At 47.5% G+C, this 18,254-nt stretch overlaps 1 protein-coding gene across 1 annotated transcript in view; it reads left to right on the top strand.

Annotated features, from left to right (window-relative positions):
- Positions 1-15,554, top strand: part of LOC138497199 (uncharacterized) — a 197,330-nt gene extending 181,776 nt beyond the window's left edge. Inside the window, exon 4 of the mRNA XM_069620506.1 lies at positions 15,204-15,554. Within this exon, the coding sequence (XP_069476607.1) occupies positions 15,204-15,367 (164 nt within the window). The 3' untranslated portion in view covers positions 15,368-15,554. The remainder of the gene's footprint in view (positions 1-15,203) is intronic.
- The last annotated feature ends 2,700 nt before the right edge of the window (positions 15,555-18,254 follow it).

Genomic DNA, 18,254 nt, shown 5'->3' on the forward strand with positions numbered 1-18,254 from the left:
AACCGATGCATCTCTACACTCACGGAACACGCCCTTTTCCAGATATGGCTCCTGGAGTCTGGTGGTTCCTGGTTTGAGGTCTCCAAGCATATGCAGCAGTTCATTGGCAGTTCATGGGTGCAAAGCTCTGTCCAGCGCCCCTGCCCCCCACAGATTCACTCAGATCAAAGCACTGACATTTGGTCAGGTTGGTAACCAGTGGGAGATTGTCAGTTTGGCCTGGAGGCTGCGGCCTGGCTGATGAAGAGTGGCAAAAGAGAATGGCTTGAGGGTCAGAAAGCAGTGAAGGATTTGTGGTTTGGAATCCTTGTGTCTTGCTAATCACATGAGACGTGCATGGCACATGTAGACTGTGAAGGACGACCCAGGAGGTAGTAATGGGGTGACATAACCAACCGCTTGCTTGAATGTCAGACCTTCCTTTTTAATATTAGGGTAATGCGGTTTATGTGGAAGGAGCTTCCTGCTGATGAAAAGGGTAGGCCTCTTTACTCCCTAAGCTCTCTAGGAGAGCATTCCTCCCAAGCTGGCTCTGGGTGCATCGATCTACAGAGTGAAAGGTGCATTGAAATCAGAGCAGTGCAGATGTGTGTGCCCTGAGAAGACTTGTTTGAGGTGATGGAAGACTTGGTGGGCATTAACTAGGGTGCTTGCGTTGTTCTGGCATGGCCTTTGTTACAGATTTTTCAACTGCATTGACAGGGAAGCAGAGTTGGAAATACATGGCAATAGTAAATGATGAAACGTAGGAAAGCGCTAACATCTTTGAGAGTCCTTGGAAATGACAATTTGTGAATAGCTTCAAACTTGTCAATTTTACAGCTCACCCTCCCACGAGGTATCCGAGATACTTGGTATGGTTTTCAGTAATCATGGTTTATTTTTTTATTTTTAGGCAAGAGTTTCGTAGTGTTGACAATATACCGCAAAGGTTTTCTAGATGCTCATTTCAACTTGGGCTATATATGACATATTGTCTATATATTCTGCAGCAAATTTTAAATGGTCTTGAAACAGCCAGTCCATAAGAACCTGAAAAATGGCAGGTGTACCATACACCACACAGGGGAGTACTGTCTTCTGATATAGCCCTGGTGAGGTGCAAATGCAGTCTTCTCACAGTCGGCTAATCTGAGAAGGATCTTCCAGTATCCTTTGTCAGGCCTATTGTGCTTATATGTTGAGCGGGACCCAGCCAGTCAAAGAGTGTGTCGATCAAAGGCTTCATGTAGTATTCAAACACTGAAATACTGTTACATTTTCCGAAAGGCCATACAGAACCCGCAGACCTACATCTGGTTTTAGGAACCAAGACAATCAGCGAGCACCAGGCTTTTTGAGGGTTCAATTATCCCTCGAAAGGGCTGTGATTTGGGATTTGTTCTCCTCCAAGGGGTGTTTGCGCAAGATAGCTTCGCTAGCCCGCTTCTTGGAGCACATGGTTAGTAGCTCAGGGATGAACCGAGGCTTAGAAGGCTTAGAGTGTTTAGGGAAATATTTTTTGAGACTGGCTAGTGTGTTCATAGCTGAAGCAAGCAAAGCTTTGTAATGGTTGACTAGGGAATCATCATTGCAGTTATAAGGGGAAGTGGGTTGGCAAGTAATGGTCAGAGACGGTCGCTGGTAGGGTTGCGAGTGCAGCGTGAAATAATGGGTGCAGGACAGACAGAATGGGAGATACGTTTGTTGTGGGTGGGAATGGTGAATATGATGATGTGGTGGTTGGACCATGCACAAGTGAGTATTGGAGAGGATCGTGGCATTACAGTTGTGGTCCAATACCGTATGATCCAGTATGTGGTCCAATTGCTGTATGATCCAGTTAGTTAGTTTGAGCAGCTATATGTGAGGGCAGGTAATAAAGCTTACATGTAGGGGGGCGTGGCCTGGAGCTCATGGCAAGTAGAGGCTTAGGCGCTGTGCTCTGGCCGAGACTCTGCATCTTGATCCTTTTTGCCTGACCCAAATCACACCTGCGACAGAGAAAAGCAGACAGAGTGTAGCGGAATCGGCTCCCGACACGATCCCGCAACTTTCGTTTGGATCGAAGTCTTCAGACCAGCAGGATCGCCATCGTAACGATCACCCCCTACCTTCGGCGGGACCTAAGATGGCGGCTGCCCACTGAAAACGGCGCCGACGGAAACAGCAGCCACCTCTACAGCGGCCCCAATCCACAAACTGGTGGGCGCTTCTGAGGCGGGTCGCAATCAAAGAGGACCCCATCCCCCCCGCCGGAGCTCATTCCAGCACGACACTACGATCGTCGCCGGCGGACCACAACACGCCGCTGCAGCCCTGCCTCGCGGGGGGGAACAACCAGCCGGGGGGGACAAGAAGAAGAAGCTCCCGCATGGGGAAGATGGTTCCGGATCCCTGACTCCGACTCCTGAAATAGCCGGGGAGGCCCCCTGGCCCATGGCCTACAGGAGAGCAATAGAGCCAAAACACCCGGGAGCAACGCCGATGACAACGGAGCTCCAGCCCTGCCACGCGGGGAAGTACAACCAGCCGGGGGGACAAGAAGTAGCAAGGCCCACGGCCTACAGGAGAGCAATAAAGCCGGAACACCAGGGAGCGACGCTGTGAGGAGACGCACGGACCCCACCTTTCAAGCAACCCCGGCGCTCGCCCGCCTCCGCAACAGAGAGCCTGAAGAACTCGAGGTGAGGAGAACCGCGGGAGGGGGCTCGTAATTAACAAGGCCGCCGAACACTCCCACTATAGGGGACCATGGCTATGCGCCACTGGCACAATTACGAACGCTCCCCCAAGAACAGACCGGGAAACTAATTTCACCAAACTAATTTCACCAGGCCAGAGCGGTCTTTCTAGGAGAGTCCTCATGCTACTCATCGTCACCTAGCCGAACCCTGGAAACAACCCGCGCAAAGCACAGTGTATAGTCCCCGCACACTGAGGTCCAAGCCTAGTCCACCCACCCAATCCTACGGCTGCCCCTCCAGGTCAACACTGTGTACAGGCACTCCCACCCCTGGAACAGAAGGGGCAGAGTACTTGCACACCCCTCATCATGTCCGCCAAAAACAAGGGGAAAACAGCTACCATGGACACATACATATCCACCAAAACGAAGTCCCGCCCGCAACCAAGTCCTTCCACCCCCGAACATGTACAAGCAAAAGTAGCTTAATCCTCCGAAAACCAAGCCCAGGTGCTGGAAGCCATTGCATCCCTACGGACATTCATAGACTCCAGAATTGGTGAGTTCAAATCCGAAATACAACTCATGCACCAGGATGCCCGCAACCTAACCGAGAGAGTGAGGAGTGCTGAGACAACCATAAAAGAAACGTCTGACAACGCAACGGAATTGAAAGCTAAGGTTGTCAACCTGGAAAGGAAGGTGGCCGTGATTGAGGCCAGAGCTGAGGAGGCCGAGGGCCGGGCTAGACGTAGTAACATCAGAATACTTGGGGTCCCAGAAGGAAGCGAAGGCTCGAACCTGACGGCCTACATAGAGTCCCTGATACAACAAGAGATAGGTGCTAAAAGGCTAACACAAGGTTTCTCGGTCGAAAGTGCGCATATATCCCTACAAAAAAGACCTCCACCGGGCTCACATCCTCGCCCTATAATCGCCAAAATACTCAATTTCCAAGACAGAGAAATCATCCTACGGCACTCCAGAGAAGAGGGACCCATCGAACGTGGAGACTCCAAAATATCCATCTACCCCGATTACACTCAGAAAGTCCAGAGGGAGAGAAACTCATTAGTCCCGGTTAAAGCGCGGCTCAGAAACCTGAATCTGAAATACATGCTGTTATACCCCTCAAGACTGAAGGTGATTTACAAGGGCCGTGTGATTTTCCTAGAGACGCCCGCAGCCGCCAATATGTGGCTGGAAGACAACAACTTAGCAGTGGGTAAAGACACACAACCTTTGGAAGACTAAGGAACCCCCTTCGTAATCGATCGAAACATGGAATGGTTCATGGCTCACAAAGCCAACACAGGCACAAGGCAAATAAAAACCAAGAAGGTAAACCACACAACAGTTAGCTACATAGATGTGGCCCTGGCTCGGCCCCACGCCCGGCACAGGGCCCTACCCCCACGAACAGTTCAGGACAGGCCAGTTGCCTGACCGACCTTACTCGTGCCCGACACCCGGATGGGTCCAGATGGCACGATGGCGCCTGAGCACCGAAAGGAACTTGCAGTTGCTGGACGCACCAGTTCAAGTTATGTTAATCGTTTTGTTAGTTATGCAGTCTTCAATTCACCAAGGAGGGAATGGCATGGGACCAGTCGGCCTCGGAGACCAGAGACGAGGGATCACCGGAACCCAGGCAAGGAACCTCACAACCAGGGGCAACAGCTGCCCTGGGAAATCTGGGGTGACCGGATTGTAGAGACCAAATTATCAACACAATGGTATCTCAACTCAGGGTGATGACGTGGAATGTGAGGGGAATGGGCACATACTTGAGAAGAAACCGGATCCATTCCTACCTGCGCAGAAAAAAGATCTCGACTGCAATGCTTCAAGAGATCCATTTTACGGATGAATCCACATCCAAACTATCCGAACAGTGGGGAGGGACCGGTAGAGGGGCACCTTATTCCAAGTTCGCTAGAGGAGTATTCATGTGGATAAACCCGACAGTGCCATTCCAGCTACTGGACTACAAAGCCGATAAAGAGGGCAGATACCTAATAATGTGGGGAACTATCGAATGCACGACTGTATGCCTGGTAAACTCATACCTAACACAACACGAAATACCTTCACACCTCAAAATGTTAAGTGCTAAAATGATACTCCGTAGAGAAGGAGCTTTCATATGTGGAGGCGATTTCAATTGCATCAGGAACGGAACTATAGACAGATCGGACCCCCCCCACCACCTAAACAACGCCGCAGCCAACGCACTAAGCAGCACAATAGAACACCTCGACCTAGTGGACATCTGGAGGGAACAACATTGCACCAAGAGAAGCTACTCCTACTCCTCGGCCCCACACAAGATCCACACGTGGATTGATTATCTGCTAATAGACTGAGAGCTGGCACAACAGGTGGAATCCACAGTGTACCTAGGCAGATCCATCTCAGATCACTCTCCGCTGGTTATGAAATGGACACTCAGAGGACCCAGACCACCAGTCCCGCTATGGAGAATGCCAGTGGCAGCACTCACAGACCACTCATTCAAGGAGGAACTTGGAACCAAACTAGAAGAATACCTAGACATTAACAAAGGCTCAGTGACAAGTTGGGGCACACTATGGGAAGCCATGAAAGTAGTAACAAGGGGAGAGGTGATATCTGGAGCGGGAGGCATCCGCAAACATCTGAAAACCGAACTAGAAGACCTGGAAACTAAGATTACGCATCTGGAGTATGAAATTGATGCCTCACCGGACACTGAGACAAAACTAAAAGAAACTCGGGAGGAATGCTTTTCTGCCTGGAACAGATTGTCTAAATTCAACTACACGACCTATACAGCTAAGGCACACAAAGAAGCGGACAAGCCTGGTAGAATGTTGGCCTGGCTTTGCAAACGCGAGCTCCCAAGACACCTCCCAACCGAGATTATAGATGAAAGGGGGGCAACCCACAGGACGCAGCAGGATATCAATTGTGCATTTGCAGATTTCTACTCTAAACTGTACGCACACGACACAATAACACCTGTGGAGGACATAAGAGCTACCCTAGAGGAAATAGAGCTCCCAAGATTGTCGGAAGACCAAAGAGAACTATTAGACGGGGAAATCACTGTGGAAGACGTGACGGAGGCGATTAGATTGCTAGCTACATGCAAGGCCCCCCCCGAGTGACAGACTCCGCCAGAATTCTACAAAGCGTATGAAGCAACCTTCACCCCGATCCTGCACGAGGTGTATATGGAGGCGTACGAAAATGGAATCCTACCCAACTCCATGAAAGAAACAATAATCATTCCCATACTTAAGCCCAACAAACCTACCAACAAGTGTGATTCATACTGTCCAAATGCAATGCTAAACTACGATAATAAGATTCTGACTACAATCCTGGCTAAGAGGCTGGCAAGGGTGGTGGGATCCCTGATCCATGAAGACCAGAATGGCTTTGTTCCAGGGCGCAACACCACAGCAAACCTGAGGAGACTTCAGCACATAATGGCAGAGACCTACGACAGGGACGAAGACCTAGCGGTGCTATTGCTCGATGACATGAAAGCCTTCGATTCCATCTACTGGGAATGGCTGATCGAGGTGTTAAGGGAGTTCGGCTTTGGCGAAGGCTTTGTGCGATGGGTCGAGGTGCTATACAACTCACCGGTAGCGAGAGTAAAGGCTGGAGGAATGGTCTCCAAATCCTGGGCGATACAGCGGGGCACTAGACAAGGATGCCCGCTATCTCCGATGTCATACATCCTAGGCCTGGAACCAGTAGCCATTTACTTCAGAAAACAGCACTTCCATGCGGGTATCAGGCTGGGCAACGATCACTCCATAATATCCTTGTACACGGATGACGTTCTCCTATACCTGAAGGACCCACAGCTCAATGCGCTAGACATCCTAGACAATTATGCTCGATACTCCGGGATCGAATTCAGCAGGCCAAAATCCTGTGCGTTCCCACTAGCTAGACTCAGGAGCTTGGACAATCCGATTTACCAGACGTCGGGATAAAATGGCAACCGTAGGTATTTAGGTACCTAGGAGTCGATGTGAGCCACACCCCTGAGCTCACACACGAACATAACACGGAAAAAGCAATAAAAGGCCTCCGCAAATCCATGAAATTTTGGTCGAAGCTACCGCTTGCAATGATAGGCAGAGCAGCAATTGTCAAAATGATAATCCTCCCTCGACTCTTATACTACTTTGTGAATGTTTGCCACTACATCAGACCTCCTTTCTTCAAAAAACTGGAATCTTTAATCAAGGACATCATGTGGGGGTCATCCAGACATAAACTCTTCTTAGCCACACTCACGCTCCCGTACAAAGAAGGAGGGATACAACTACCAGAGCTCCAAAGGTACTATCTAGCTGCACAACTCAGCCATGTGACGAAATGGCTCTCCGATGATCCGTCTGCCGAATCTGGACTACTGCGGCAATCATCCTCCAAGCTATTCCCCAAGGAGATACTTTGGAACCCGATGAAACAACCATCTAACGTCCCCATGATAGTAGCCCTAGGCAGCCAGATATGGGCTAGAACTTGCTTCCTCCGACAACTGAAACACCCCTACACTCCCAATAATCCCATCCTGGCTGATGCCTGCAAAACCCAGATGGACCTTGCGACAGCCAGAAACTGGGAAAGAGCCGAAATTTACACATGGGGCGACATGTTTGAAGAGGGCACATTCAGAGAACTAGAATCGCTACAAGCAAACGAAGGAATCACGAGTGGTCAATTTCTGTGGTACCATCGCCTCAAGACAACTGCCAAAAAGCAATGGACAATGTGGCCAGAGGAACCCGCTCCAGATACCCTCCTCCAGGAAATGTACGACCTAGCTGATGGCTGGAAACCGGTGTCCCGCCTATACAATAAACTGATCGACAGACCCAACCCGAAAAGCACATCACTGAGACAAAAATGGGAAACCGAGTTGGAAATCACACTATTTGATAATGAATGGGAGCGAATATTACTATACCCCAAAGAGGTGTCAAGAAACACCAGATTCAAACAGATCCAACTGAACGTCTTATATAGAACATACATGACCCCATTGAGAGTGGCTACCTTTAACAAACAGGCATCTCCAGAATGCCCCTGGTGCGGAAACAACAAAGCTGACATGATCCACATGTTCTGGACTTGCATCAAAACGGCGAAATTCTGGTTCATGTTGAAAAACACCTGCACGAACGCTGGGCTAACCAGATACGAGTGGGACCCAAAAGAATGCTTATTAGGGGCCCATCCCAGACTGAGCAAATACAAACACCTAATCAAACTAATGGACTTAGCCTGCATTCTCGCAAAGAGATCCATAGCAATGGCATGGAAGTCACCAGGGGGTCCGAGGCATGAATGATGGGTTAAAGACCTAGAAAGATGGATGGAAGAGACCAGAGCTTGGCAAGACGGAACCAACTCAGGCAGCGATAATGCTAACGACACCTTAGAATCATGGAAAGCTCTGCTGCGCGACATGCAGTACGCCGCGGACCATAAACCCCCCCTGAGAATGCACCCCTAACAGCAATTTGACTAAGAACCACCTGAGAGATGGAAACCCCTTGAACTCAACCCCTTCTGGCGTCTGAATCGCTGGACACCTGCCCTCCTCACTCACATTGACAAGAACAATATACTGTAACATGAAGACTGTATTGGTTAACTGTTTGTTTGTTACGTTAATATCCGTTAATTATTAAAGTATATGTATTTGCACAAATGCTAATAAAATACTTTACAAAAAAAAATAAAGCTTACATGTATCATGCCCATGTCCTGGAGGGGTTTCATTAAATGCTGCTTCGGATTTATAACATGTATTGGGGTTTTATATAAGGCCATCATGCCATGTCGTACAATTTAGTATGAATACACCACTCAGAATGAACATACACTGGTGCACTTCAATGGAGCTCACATAGCAGTTCTTGCTCGAAGACTAATGAACTGTTGTTCCTTTAAGTGCACTTTGTTTATTCATGTGTTATACATACGTAGGGGGTCTTTTTTTACCATGGGCAGTGCAGGAAGAGTAGGTGTAAAAGTCTCCATTTCCTGCTTTAGCCTATTTTCAAGAACGGGCGAGGAAGAGAAGAGGCGCTAGGCAGAGCTAGCATCTCTGCTGTGGTGATCTCCGCCCTGTGAATGCTCTTTGTTTTAACCCCTGCATCAGATTTTTATGCAGGCATAAAACTGATGGATTCCTTTGGAATCCTCTACCATTTAGCACCTGCCAAGGAATGGACGGAGTTATAGAACCCATTCATAAATGTGCATGCAAAGCATAGTTTGAAGGTAGTATTTGTTTTTGTACATGTCCAGTGCTGGAAATGGAAAACATTTATTGGCGGAACCGTCACTTCTTCCGGGCAGGTTTTGCAAAAGTCTCTATATAGAAGTCAATCCTGGCGATTTGCATAAAATCACAGAGCAATATGGGAACAACATAACGTCCACAATTTTAAATGTTAAACATTTCTTATAGTGATTCATTAAGAAATTCTTTTAAGCCAATAATGGACTCTTCTGTTTTGATTGGTCACAATAGTCACCCTAAGAAAGAGATGTCTGTAAAATGCAGAACATATATATCATTTTGAACAGTGTTTAAATTGTATGTGAGGTCTTGGCAGTTTCTGCACACTTTGTGTTCTGAATACAATGAGCAGACTGCTTTCAGAAGAATGCAGAGTCTTCCAAAAGGCTCTGCTGCAGGAGGCCTAGGATCTGCAAGAGTGGTGTCTAGATGATAGAGCAAGGCAGGACATTAATTGCTGAAGCACTGCTCTGTCTTGTTCCTGCACTCTACATGTCGGAATTGAAAACTGAAGAATAAACACAAAATCTCTTGGTTTTACTCTTCTGTCTTCTTTATAAGGAGCTCATGTTCTTTAATTCGTAAATTTCTCGGAGGGGACAGCTTCCTTTTGCAATTACTTGCAAACAGGACCCCTCACCGCACTTTTCATAAAAAAATGCAGGCGGTTTTCTGACACAATCCCGACAACACCGGTATGTGAAATTAAGTATCTTTATTACGAGACCCTGCAGCCTGCTGCTACGGCTCCCTCAGCTCAACGGCCACTGTGGAATGTTGACTGCTGAACATGCATCAACATTCCACCAGTGTGCCTATGCACGAGCCCTTACAACATTTTCATTGGAAATCATGGGTTTTATGACAGCATGAAAATTACATGCTAGCATGAAACCAAGTTGTTTTTAAAGGCGGAGGCCAAACGGGTGGCAGAAACGTAACTCCCGTTACACCTCTAATGAAGATCTCCCAGAGTGTGAATGAGGTGTTAAAACAGGCGTAACTCTGTTACACCTGTCTTTAGCTCCTCCATTTACACTCCAGAGACATTGAAAATGAGCTCCTAAATGTTAAAAAATCCATGTATGGGAACCAGGCAGCAGGTAAGTGCTAATGTCGGTGGTTCCCTGCACGCAATTTACACCTGTTATAGAATTACACCTATTTTGTATTCACAACATAAAAGACTAAACTAAGAAAATGTGGCTTTTGTTGATGATTGGCTGACAATGCTGCATTGCCTTTAGACACAAGACATTGTGAGAAACTTGAAGGTATTCTCCCACCTACTGCTTTGGGATCTTCCATTCAGGTGGACAGGGAAGGGCCATCGCTTTTGGTTCCTGACCCTGGGGGTGGACAAGCGAGGGAGGCTCACACCTGAGTGGAGGGTCACAAGGGATTGGGAGGAGGATACCCAAGGGTGAGACATGGTATTCTCCCATTTCCAATAATACTTCAACCCACTGTCCCTTAGCCTTTATGGGGTATTTCCAATCTCACCCCTTTTCCCCCCTCCCCATTTCCATCAAATACTGAGACGAGGAGGATGCAACTAGGATCAGTGACGATTACTCATAGAAACAACATGGCAAAAGTAATGGAAACCTACTATATTTGTATTTGTTTATTTATATTGCGCAGCCTGCCCACGGGCATCAGGGCGCATGTTTAGAAAGTTGGTTACAGTAAAGTGTTACAGAAAGCAGTTACAGATTACAAATTACAAATTATATATAGATAGAACAAAGATATATACATACATTTACAAGGGGGGTCAGTCAGCTCAGTATGTACAAGGTAATCGAGTGGGAACAGCATGCAGCAGGTGTTACAAAAGGGCGGCCGGAGCATCGTCTTGCTCAAAGAGCCATTGTTTTGTTCTGTTTTCGAAAGATTGGAGGGAAGGGACATTCCTGAGATCGTACTATAGAAAGAACACATGTTGTCCCACTAATAGATCCAGGCTGGGTCAGGCATTTCATAATGACCACTCACACCTGACTTTACATGACGGTTCAACTATAAAAGGTGTGGTTTTTCACAGAGAAGAGAGCGAGCTGGGGATGTTGACTGGACCAGAGAGGCCAAGGAGCAGAGAGGAGCAGGACCTGAAGCCTGGTGGAGAACGGTGTGACGAGACGCTCGCCCGATGTTTTTGAGGTGCTGCAGAGTAGCTAGGGAACCGTGCCTCCAAGAAGGTGGAGCGAGGCAGCCTGCTGTTGGTGTTCAGCAAAATGCTAATTGCCTTGGGACTGGTGCCTGTCTCAAGGGTGTCTGAGGGCAGGTGGTGAGATCCTGACCTCAACCCTGTGTATCCAGAGGGACTGCTCATCAACGTGATGCTGCCTGGTGAGTTTCATGTCAGTGAGAGAGAAACTCGGGAGCGTGCAGTTGATTAGAGCAGAGCGGGAGAAAGACACTGCTTGTAAACCAGTACGACATGGAAAAGTGAGAGAAAGTTTATAACGCGGCAGGGAGCACAAAGAGAGAGCAAGCTTAAGAAAGCCGTTTAAGGAAAGCAGAAAGAAGGAAAAGGCGCTAGCGGCTCAGAGGGAAAGTACAGACATTTAAAGAGCGTAAAAGTGTGCAGAGATACGGGAAGAAAACAAACAGGTTCAAGTGTGCATGTTAAGGAAAGGAAAGTATGTAAAGTTTGCAGAGGCACGGGAAGAAAATGAACAGGTGCAAGTGTGCACATTAACCAGGTGCAAGTGTACATGTTAAAGAAAGGAAAGTGTGGAAAGTGTGCAAGAGACACAATATCGATAGAACAAAGCAGAGGAAGGTGCAAAGGTGCATGAGAAAGTAAAAGAAACAAAGGAAAGCAAAAAAGGGGTGCAGGAAGCACCTGAAGGCGAGAGGTTAAAAATGAAAGAGCGAGAAATAAAGAGAGGGGATACCGATCAGAGTTGTCATGCCTAGGTGTCATGGCCACTGGGCAAGAGCCACAAGCTCCACTATATAAAGGGTCCACTTAGACCCAGTCCTGGCGCCTTTCGCACCAGATTCATGAGTAAGTGTGCTCTGCACACTTTTATTCTGGTGCACGTGCCTTTTTTTTCCCTTCCGGGCCTCCATGTGCCTCCAGATCGGGTGTGGCCATAGGAGTTAATTGGGCTGCACGTGCAGCATCCTCTAGGAGTGGCAGGGTGGGGCCATGAGTCGAAACAAATGGGCGTGGCCGGGACCAGGCTATTTAAGCCTGTCCCGCCGGCATGCAGGCACTTCGCGTTAGTCTGCTTACAGCAGCGTAACACTCACCGCTGCCTGAAACGCATCCTTACCTGATTCCAGCAGCTTACCTGATTCCAGCAGCCACTGCAGTAGGAGCGCATCCTTACCTGATTCCAGCATCAACCGCAGTTGGAGCGCATCCTTACCTGGTTCCAGCAGCAACTGCAGTCGGAGCGCATCCTTACCTGATTCCTGAAACAACCACAGTCGGAGCACATCCTTACCTGATTCCAGCAGCAACCGCAGTCGGAGCGCATCCTTACCTGATTCCAGCAGCAACCGCAGTCGGAGTGTATTCTTACCTGATTCCAGATCCCAGCCACAACACTTACTCGGGAGTCCACTTTCGCTCAGCTTCATCTCGGATCCAGGCATCCTTCATCTGCCGGCATATCTCCGGATAACAGCATTCCAGTCGGACTTCGCCAGGCCATCCCTGTAAGAGTAAAGGACAAAATAAGGTTAGAAAAACTATAAAGACATTAAGCTAAGGTCGCGCTCAAACCAATCCTCGCGCTTGACCTACGAACCAAACTTACCACCTATTGGGACATCGTGAAACCACTTTTTCTCCATTAGTGCTCGCTTCTTGCAGCCCAACTACCGCTGGGCCTCATATCACCCATTGGGGGAAAGGAAAGACATTACAAGAGATGCAGACAATAATCAAGGAAAAGACATTACAAAAGGATACGGACAATAATCATTATCAAAGGATACTTACCTTTGAAGTGGTTCAGCCACAGCCGGTATGGGCTGCCACGCACATGGACCAGTGAAGAAACTCGGTCTATCTAAAAGCGCCCCTGCAGTGAGAAGCAGGACGGAGAGCTCGCCATCATAATTAAACAGGTGAAACTATATTGGTAGGCCCATGCTCACCACATTCTGGGAAGAAGGGTTCGAGGGGGACCACAGTCATATCACAGCATTCTCACGGCCTCTCTGATTCTCGTAGGGGCAGTACCAACAACCAGCGCAGTCCACAACACAGGAGCAGGGGAAGAAGCCTCACCAAGGGGAGCCAGTTCCAGGGAGGGCTACAACCGTGCCCCAACGTCCCCGCAGAGACCAGGTGAGCGTAACACTAGGAAAAGCAAAGAACTTGATGGTTTTCGAAAGTTTCTGATTGTACCCCACACGTGAAATGTGTATGAAAGAACTGAATATAAAAGGAAAGGTACATCCTGACAACTGAACATGTGTTTGAATACAAGAGGGGCCTAAGTCTGGGGAACGGAATCCTTGAGAGGCCTAGCAAAGTGGATTACCTATTATTTTATGACAGCTGAATTTGTGTTTGAATCCAAGAGAAGTGGAATACTTGTTGATTTTTATGCTAAAGGAGTTAAAGCTTGGGGAAGGGAACCCTGAGGAGCATAGAAGGGAACTGTGTTCTTTTTGGTTGTGTTTTGGAGCTTGGAAGAACTAAAGCTTGGGGAAGGGAATCCCAACAATGTAAGACTGCGACAAGAACTATGGAGAAGGTCTGATGAACAGTCCTTTGTTGATTGAACTAATTTCTGTGAAGCTGACCACCCCACACCTGGTGGGAAAGTTACCTGAAACCAACCTTGGTTTCCTATTTTCTGTTGAACCACTATTTTTCCTTTTTGAAGACTTCCTAACACATTTTTGTAAAGAGTGAGGGCAAGCACAGACAGACTCTTGTTTTGGACTCTTAGACATCAACAGCCCTTAGGAACATCAGTTAAAGGTAACCATCAATTTAGAGTTATGGCCAGCTAGGCATTACACAAACCCAAGAGCCTTAGTAAATAAAGGTTTTAAAACTAACATCTTTGAGTCTGTGGGCCTCATTACAAGTGAGGCAGTAAGGGGTTAACGGCACCGGTAAAGGTGCCGGCGCCGTTAACCCAGTACCGCCTCATTACGAGGTCCCCTCCTGGGAGCCGCTCTGGCGTCTGGTCAGACCAGACCAGACATCCTTTGCTGGTTCCACGAAGGGACCAGCATGCTAACAACGGGCCGTCATTAACGGGCCCGTTGTTAGCCTGCTCCCCATTCCCATTGAACCCTATGGGGGTTCAAATGGGAATGGGGATGGTCCGGGTCCGCGTTCCCTGAATGAGGAAATACCGGGCCCTCCAAAGTCGGAATGGGCCAGTATTTCCACATTCAGGGACCACGGACCCAGACCCGAGTTTGGAGGCAGCCATGCCCTTAATAAAGGCTGTCTCCAAACTCGTAATCAGGCCCTGTGTCTCTCTTGATGTCATGCCTATCTCACAACATGTAAAAAAGCAAAAAAGTAGAGGCACTGTAGAGCGTTTGCATTTCTCACTGCAGATTGCATACTTAAGGATTTATTCACATCTTTAAAATGCAGTGTCTGCGTTGAACGGCCACCTGGTGTCTGAGCAAGATGGCTGAAAGTAAGCAATGGGGGCAGATGCAAGCAAAGTTCCCTTTGGGAAACCAGGCTTTCAGCTTCTCCGTTAATTCAAGTTGAGATGATTCGTGGAGATTGGCAGAGATGGAGTTCTCACATATTAGCACTGATTGCAAATGCAACATCACAAAATTAACTAGAAAACTAGTCATGGCAATCCACAGGAGACTTGCAGGGAGCATAAAAGTAACATTGAATGTAAAGAAGCATTGAGGCCGTAGCTTAACTGATCCGCCTAACCGAGGGTATATTAATACAAGAACTAATCCCTCTTCCCTTCCCCCCATTTTTCCTGCACATGTGTCATTCTCAAAATTCACTAGTAAACTCGTTTGACCATGGTTATCCCTCACTTTCATTAAATACCACTTATTCTATACCTTACCGTTACCGCAAAATGCAATCCTCACCTTGCAGAATGATCCTCAGTGTTGTATTGTGAGTGAGGCAACCTTGCTACAGAGAACGTCCGCTAACTGATGGCTCTCATATTCTGTTGCCCGTTTTGCCACTCTGTTGACTAAGGGTAGTTAATGACTGCATGACAGCTTTATTTTTATATTCCGCAGATTGTACCACAAGATCCGAGTCTCTCCTGGAGGTTGACGATTGGACTTCAGAATCAGATTCGTTGCCATCAGCCACATGCCGCCCTCTTAGAAAGAGGATTTCTTCTGCTTTTTCAAAACTTTTCTCCTGCAGAAGATCGAGGAGGATTTCGTCCATTGGTTGAAACCAACTAGTGCAGCCAGTCAAGCAGACATTTAGAGCATGCATTTCTACTAATAGTGAATCATATGTAGCGTTGCACTGCCTGTTCTGCTTGACATTGGTCATGACCGATTTCTCTTGATTTGACTATGTAGTACATTTCCTTGAAATGTATTTCCTTTGTATAGTACATATAGCTGTAAAAATTCAATAAAAATATTAAAAGGAACATATCACGGAATTCCATTGTTTGTTGGACGTGTGTATGGTTATAAAAATGCGATAAAGAGATTTTTTTTAAAGTTTATTTGTGGAATTAATACACTTAAAATAATTACTGTACATTATATGATGATAAAAAATGGCAGCACACTGAAGTTGCACTTTTTTATTTGCTGAGTAGCTATAATATAAAATAAATTGTTGCTGCTGGGGACTTTATGAAATCTTAAAACTATATCATGTAATTAAAAAGGTTTAAAAGTATTAACATTCTAATGGCCTCATTACAAATATGTGGTACGGGTAAAAATGTTGGAAATTCGGCAGTAATTTCGTTACCGCCACATTACTGTGGCATTGCAGCACCGCCATACTACGAGTATGGCGGTATCATGGGAGATTTATGATGGGCGGCTTGTGGTTGGTCCTTTGTAAATGGACACTTTGTCTGAGCCGTGTGGGATATGGGCGTGCAGATATTCCATTTAGCACAAACCAACGCTCTAAAATCCTGGTCTACCATCTTGGATTGTCAAATGTTTATCAGGCATTGATTTGGCTGCCTGCCAGGCTACCATAGTCGAGCTGTGTCGACTTTTGTTCCTTCCGTGATGGCACACTCCCATCTGCTCTGATTATGTAAGTGCTGGGCAGGTTTTTGGCATCCACAGAACTCTTATTGCAGAGTCTGCAATATCTGTGGTTTTGATAGAGCGATCTCTCATCTGCATATAGTGTCTATTGAAAGCTCAGTGGGCTGCAGGTGACTGTCACCTATCAAATGACGGACCTTAAGGGAGGATGGCCAGGAGATATCGTCCTCCGGTCCATCATTCACTAGCCCATGGAGGACCATGGTGCCAATGGTCACCCCACTAGATATCCTTAGAAATGAATATTTGACTTGCCACAATACCCACAGCTATCCGATTAGTTGTTTTATCAACACATAACATTCTTTTTGCATGCTCTTCCCATCATGATAGTGTCTGATATGAGTACTCAGTTATTATTTGTTTTTAGACAGTCATTTAGTGGTCTTTTGGGAGATAACATCTGTCCTCCTACTATGGCTGCCATTCCCATCAGAACGGACAGACAGAAAGAGCAAACAGGTTGCATGGACAGTACCTTATCATCTGCGGATTGTGCCTATAACATCAACAACCAACGATCTAAAGGTGATCTTCTGGATAAAACCCCAACATGTTCCTGTCCTTCCTGCCAAACTCTATTATGGCCCTGCAATCCCATGACATCACGCGCTTGCTACAGCATGTATAGTGTCCAATTATAGATAATTCAGCCATAAGCAGCATCAGGATGTACCCTATATGCTCTCTGTGACCACGCCTGGCTCTCCACATGCTATTTACAGATAGAAGGCACTAGAAAACTATGATATCTGTGTCCCTATAATGTCATAAAAGTGATAAATCGGTTACCCTTTGATTGTGTCTCCCTAAAACGAAGCATAACCCCTAGAACGTCCGCATGGGATCTTGCTGAGGCACTTCAGGCTCCTGATCTTGAAGTAACTTCGAAAGTGCTCACTCAGATTGTCCTTGCATCTCGAGGGCCCTGTTCGTTGGTGCTGCCATATAACATTCTGTCAGACCACGATGTTGTTTCCCAGCTCAGGTCCTCTGCTCACTTTTTATGGCTGCCAGAAATGGCAGGTGAGCCTCTCGTCATTGTTGCTTCCCCTACATAATGTGGATACATTGTGCATCTGGAGGGTTTGCAAGACATGTTTCCCTTCAATAAGATGTGGGTGCTCTACACCGGTCAGCAATCTTTTTCTGGTCAAGGACAAAGGTGGCCCCGGGCTATTTAAATGGGGCTGGCGAAGGTTCGGGAATAGTCGGCAGTTTCTGCTCAATTCATTGGGTCTGAACCTCTGCATGCTCCATTTTCAGGTCGCCATGTGGCACGCCTTGAGGCCTGCTGTTCACCCAGCAATGTGGGTGGCCCGGGCATGTCGGTGTAGTGAGGGAAGGAAGAGTGGTGGGGCAGAGGGGGATGTGGCGGTGCTCACAGGCATGCGGTGGGCCTTGGGAGGTAGGTGGGGCTGGGGGTTGATTGTGGGCTGGTGACGGTGTGGCTGGCGAGGGCCACAGGGAGACGTGGAGCAGGGGAACCTAACACTCTTCGGGCAGCCAGTACCTGTTTTCCTTGCGTGCCGTTGATCTGCAATGGAAACAGTGCGGGGGCTGGCCTACTGATGTCCATTCTGTTATCTTACTCCCAGTTTCAATCTGCCCGTTTTTTATGGATAATGTGGCTACGCCTCATAACTCCAATGTGCAAGTCATTGTTATTGATTAATACAAGGTAGGATGGGTTTATAATGTTTCCTGTACACATGGGGCGGGGGGGGTGGACACTTAGCCTGGTACAGTATTGTAGGGGGTAGGTGCTCAGGGAGATACGTGGTAGTTTGGGGGGCACCAAAGCCTTCCTTGGAGCCTAGGACTGTGGGTTCGGGGTGCTTTGGAAGTTGGTCAGGTGGCCAAACATGAGGTAGCCTTTGGTGCAGGCATTTGGAGTGGAGGTCAGAATGGGAATAGGGGGGTTAAACAACAGAGGCTGGGGCCAGACAGGTGGAGTGGCGGGAGGGAGTGAGAAAGTAGGTTCAGGATGTGGCTGAAAAGGGGAGAGGAAGGGCTAGTGATTTGGGTGCCTCA

This window comes from Ambystoma mexicanum, chromosome 5q, assembly GCF_040938575.1.
Source record: "Ambystoma mexicanum isolate Mex_15411 chromosome 5q, UKY_AmexF1_1, whole genome shotgun sequence".
NCBI classification, from domain to species: domain Eukaryota; kingdom Metazoa; phylum Chordata; class Amphibia; order Caudata; family Ambystomatidae; genus Ambystoma; species Ambystoma mexicanum.